This window comes from Saimiri boliviensis, chromosome 14 (assembly GCF_048565385.1).
Source record: "Saimiri boliviensis isolate mSaiBol1 chromosome 14, mSaiBol1.pri, whole genome shotgun sequence".
In the NCBI taxonomy this organism is placed as follows: Eukaryota; Metazoa; Chordata; class Mammalia; order Primates; family Cebidae; genus Saimiri; species Saimiri boliviensis.
Window position 1 is genome coordinate 30,188,161 of NC_133462.1, and position 4,472 is coordinate 30,192,632.

The 4,472-nt window shown below is 57.6% G+C and overlaps 1 protein-coding gene across 1 annotated transcript; it reads left to right on the forward strand.

Annotated features, from left to right (window-relative positions):
• Nucleotides 1-723: 723 nt before the first annotated feature.
• Nucleotides 724-3,791, forward strand: BST2 (bone marrow stromal cell antigen 2). The gene is made up of 5 exons (XM_003942267.4): nucleotides 724-1,165; nucleotides 2,291-2,366; nucleotides 2,539-2,599; nucleotides 2,912-3,059; nucleotides 3,499-3,791. The coding sequence occupies exons 1-4, from the start codon at nucleotides 860-862 to the stop codon at nucleotides 3,042-3,044; spliced, it is 576 nt and encodes a 191-aa protein (XP_003942316.1). The 5' UTR covers nucleotides 724-859; the 3' UTR covers nucleotides 3,045-3,059; nucleotides 3,499-3,791.
• Nucleotides 3,792-4,472: the final 681 nt, after the last annotated feature.

Sequence of the window (4,472 nt, forward strand, 5' to 3'; positions counted from 1 at the left end):
CCTCCTCCCTCGCCCGTCCTGGAGAGGCTGGCCCTGTTATTGTTCCTTTACAGATGAAGAAGCAGGCTCAGAGAGTTTACCTGGCATCCTGGAGTCCCAGGAGCACTTTTTCTGGAAGTAGGAGCCCGTTTCCTGCCGGTGCCAGGACAGAAACCAGTATCGTTTGTTGGCTGGGGCGTCCCCTGGTGGCCAGATGCAGAACGGCAGCCTGGGCCATGTATGCCTATGGGGTCTCCCAGCTTTCCGGCTGGCTCCAGTCTCACCTCCCACTCACACACCCTCCATGGCTCCCACAGTCCCCTCGGTGGGGACAGGAGCACAGAATGAAGCCCTGCTCATCACCACGGAGACACCTGAACACAAAACCTAGTCTCTAGGGTCAGGCCCAGGCCCTGCCCCCACTCCACCACTCAACTGTGCAGCCTCAGTTTCCCCAGGTGGGAACTGGACCAGCGATCATGGCCTCTGCCTCTTCAGGGCATGGTACAGATGAATGCAAGCTGGCATGGCCTAGGCACCCAGTAACTCACAGGAGAGGTGCGGGGACTTGAGATGGAGTGTCCCAGGCAGCCACAGCTTCCCTACTACAGGAGGTCTGGCTGGCACCCAGTTGGGAAGGGCCCAAGGCCTTTTAAAGTAGGATGGCAAAAAGCCCATCTCCCTTCTGGGAAACTGAAACTAACAGCCTAAGAATCTTCTGCCTGTAGGTGGCCCACGCCGAGCTGCCGCTAAGAGAACTTCCTGAAACTTGCTATTGGTCAGGAGGGCTTCTATGCTAATAACCGGGAGGCGCGCAGAAGATTCCAGGACCCTCCTCTAACTCCAGGCCAGACTCCCTTCAGCTAGTGGGGAGATCACGATGGCACCCACTTTGTTTCACTATCCCCTAGTGCCCATAGATGACTTTCTGAAGCATGAGAGGAAGGAGCGCTATAAGCTTCTAGTGGGGATAGGAGTTGTGGTGCTCCTGGTCATAGTGGTTATGGCTCTGGGGACGCTCCTGATCATCTACGTCAAAAGGGCCAACAGCGAGGACTGCCAGGAGGGCCACCGGGCAGTGATGGAGTGTCGAAATGCCACCCATCTCCTGGAACAAAAGCTGACCCTGGCCCAGGACGGCTTCCGGGATGCTGAGGCCCAGGTCGCCACCTACAACCAGACTGTGGTAAGCATCTCAATTCTTTTTCTCTTTTTTTTTTTTTTTTTTTGAGACGGAGTTTCGCTCTTGTTACCCAGGCTGGAGTGCAATGGCGCGATCTCGGCTCACTGCAACCTCCGCCTCCTGGGTTCAGGCAATTCTCCTGCCTCAGCCTCCTGAGTAGCTGGGATCACAGGCACGCGCCACCATGCCCAGCTAATTTTTTTTGTATTTTTAGTAGAGACGGGGTTTCACCATGTTGACCAGGATGGTCTCAATCTCTTGACCTCGTGATCCACCCGCCTCGGCCTCCCAAAGTGCTGGGATTACAGGCTTGAGCCACCGCGCCCGGCAGCATCTCAATTCTTTTGGATGGCCTCGTGCTGGGGGCCGAGAAACTCTCCCCAGAAATCTGACACAGGGTGGGTCTCCAGGGAGATGCAGGGGAGGTCTTGAAACTGTTCCTGGGTCCCCATGTCAAGAGACCTAGGTTTACCTACCAGGGTTTGGGGCCCTCTGACCCAGTCCGGGGCACTAGTGTAGGGGCAAGGCGTTAAAAGTCCCCAGAGCCCCCAAATCAAGGATCTCCACTGGGACTTAGGTGAATTTATAAATTCTTTCCAGGGCACTGGTATGGGGGGGCTTGAAACTCCTCGTGCACACCAGTCCTGGGGGAGTAGGAATCCCTGTTCAGGGTTGAATGGGGACCTCGCCAGACTCTGAAAAAGGAGGTTCTTGAAATGTCCACTTCATCCCCGAGAAACAAATATATTCACCCCGGTCCCGATATGGGGGCTCTTGAAACTGTCACCGGGCATGTCACTTGGGCTGGAAAGTCCCACTGCGTTCTGGATTTGGTAGGGCCCTCTAACTTTTCTTGGGCCATCTGGAAATGTCTACTAAAGTTTGGTTATCCAGGGCCTCCAAATTGCTATGTCGGGGGGCGGGGGGCTCACATGCTTATGGGTGGCCCTGGGTGAGTGTGTGGTTGTGGGTGTTCTTCAAGTTTAAAGATCACGGTGCAGAAGAGGGTTGGAAGAAAACCCGAAAAGGGTTTGCACTTAAGCCCCGGAACCTAGGGAGGAGGTGCAGGTCCCAGGGGCAACAGTCCAGGGCCAGAACCCCGGATTCTGACCCTTCCCTCTGTCCTAGATGACCCTAATGGCTTCCCTGGATAAGGAGAAGGCGCATAGCCTGGATGTGGAGAAGAAAGTGGAGGAGCTTGAGGGTAAGGAAGAGGGAAGGGAAGGGGCTGGGGAGGGGTAAGTCAGGAATGGAAGAGAGGGTGGGAGCAGGGAGACCAGGGTTGGAGGTTGGGGTAAGGGGGAGGTCCTGTCCCAGAGTGGGGCAGGGCCAGAGCCTGGCCACGTGCCCCTGATTCTGTTCTCCCACCCCACCAGGAGAGATCACTACATTGAACCAGAAGCTTCAGGATGCCTCTATGGAGGTGGAGCGACTGAGGTCAGAGATAACCTTTCCCTCTGCTACCCTCCACCCGCCACACCCCTCTCACCCCCGCGTTCCTACCCCAAGACCGAGCGTCTCCTTGGCTCCCCAAATCCCCATTGCCCTAAGGGGTAAGGTTTGAGTCCCACAAAAGGACAACTTAGCCCCTAGGGTCACAGAGCCCTGGGTGGCCGCCGTCCATTCCCTCCCCAGGGACTTGGATTGGAGCGGTGCGGCGGGGGGAACTCCGGGGGGCGATGGACTCACAGGGAGGGCGGCAGGAGCCCGGTCGGGCAGATGCCTGATTTGCCCCTGTCTATACCGCAGGAGGAAAAACCAGGACTTAAGCGCGAAAATCGCGGACCAGAAGGACTCCGCCAGCTCCCTGAAGGACACCAGCTCGGCGGCGAAGCTCCTGCTCCTGATTCCGCTGCTGGGCCTCGGCGCTCGGCTCCTCTGAGATCCCGGGAAGCCGGTCAGTGAGAAGGGGGCGGCCCCGGGAGGGAGAAGAAAGCTGGGGAAGGGGAGCAGGAAAGCAGGGACTTCGAGGTCTAGAGAGAGGAGCTGCAGGGGAGGGGACTGGGCGCAGAGGAGAGGGGTCTTGGGGAGGGAAGGCGAATCCAGTGAGAAGAGAAGGGCGCCCCGGAACGGGGCGGGGCTTACCGCTGTATGGGAGGGGCCTACAGCTGTATGGGCGGGGCCTACAGCTGTATGGGCGGGGCCTACAGCTGTATGGGCGGGGCCATCAATGGAGGCGTGTCTATCGGTGGAGGGAGGGGCACATAAATGGTTGGGGGGCTGGTCTATGGGCGGAGGGGAAGGGCATGTAAATAGATGGGGCGGGTCTATCGATGGGGGCGGGGCCAGGGTCTGCTTCCTCGGGTCGGCCCTTAGTGCCCCTTCTGGTCCTTTAGGCACAGCTTGGAAGGGCCGGTTCCTGCTCAGCTTTTCGCTGGGACAATCCCGTGATCTCATCGGTTCTGGGAGCGTCATGGGGCAGCAGGTCTGGAGGGGCCATGGAGCAGTCCTGGGTGTGGGGACACAGAGCTGCCTCCCCGCAGAGCCGGGCAGGAAATGATTCCGTCTTGTCTCCTGCCCTGAGTTTGGGCATGGGGTGCGGTAGGGGCGTTTTTTGAGGGGGAGGTGCTTTTTTCTGGAGTCTTGGAGCTCCAAAAATAAACGCTTCCTTTGGGGGTAGCACACCTTACTCGAGTTCCTGGAGTGTCATTGTGTTAGTCCCCAAGCGTCTGGGGCCTCCCCTGCAGGTGAGGGTGGATCCCCGTGGACGACAACACCTCGCCTTCCCTGCCCCAGGGCGTTTTCAGGAGCCCACGGAGTTCGGGCAGGCACCACCCCAGTCCCTCCCAGGCCTCTTCTCTGCTGAGATCCACATAAGGATGGACTACCTACCCTCATCAGGACTCATCCTTTTCCCGGTGTTATATTCTCATTTCCTCCCTGCAGCCTCCTGATGCCTGGGGTTCCAGGGAGGAAACTGAGGCTGTATCTGAGAGAAACCTTGTCCTGCTTCCCTCCCGCCTGCAGAAAATGCTGGGCTGGGATTTAAACCGGGATCTGTACGCACACACAGGCCATACCTTCGTCAGGAAATTTCCCCTTCCTTCATCCACCAAACTCTCTCTTTTTCTTTTTTGAGACAGAGTTTCACTCCTGTTACCCAGGTTGGAATGCAATGGCGCGGTCTCGGCTTACCACAACCTCTGCCTCCCAGGTTCAAGTGATTCTCCTGCCTCAGCCTCCTGAGTAGCTAGGATTACAGGCATGTGCCACCATGCCCAGCGAATTTTTTTGTATTTTTAGTAGAGACAGGGTTTCTCCATGTTGGTCCGACTGGTCTCGAACTCCCGACCTCATGTGATCCACCTGC

What these genes read in the sequence shown, in the direction of transcription:
- BST2 (XM_003942267.4), top strand. Translation starts at nt 860, where the DNA reads ATGGCACCCACTTTGTTTCACTATCCCCTAGTGCCCATAGATGACTTT. An exon ending in GAAAGTGGAGGAGCTTGAGG is followed by an intron (nt 2,367 to 2,538) that starts GTAAGGAAGAGG and finishes CCACCCCACCAG; the next exon opens with GAGAGATCACTACATTGAAC. An exon ending in ATGGAGGTGGAGCGACTGAG is followed by an intron (nt 2,600 to 2,911) that starts GTCAGAGATAAC and finishes TCTATACCGCAG; the next exon opens with GAGGAAAAACCAGGACTTAA.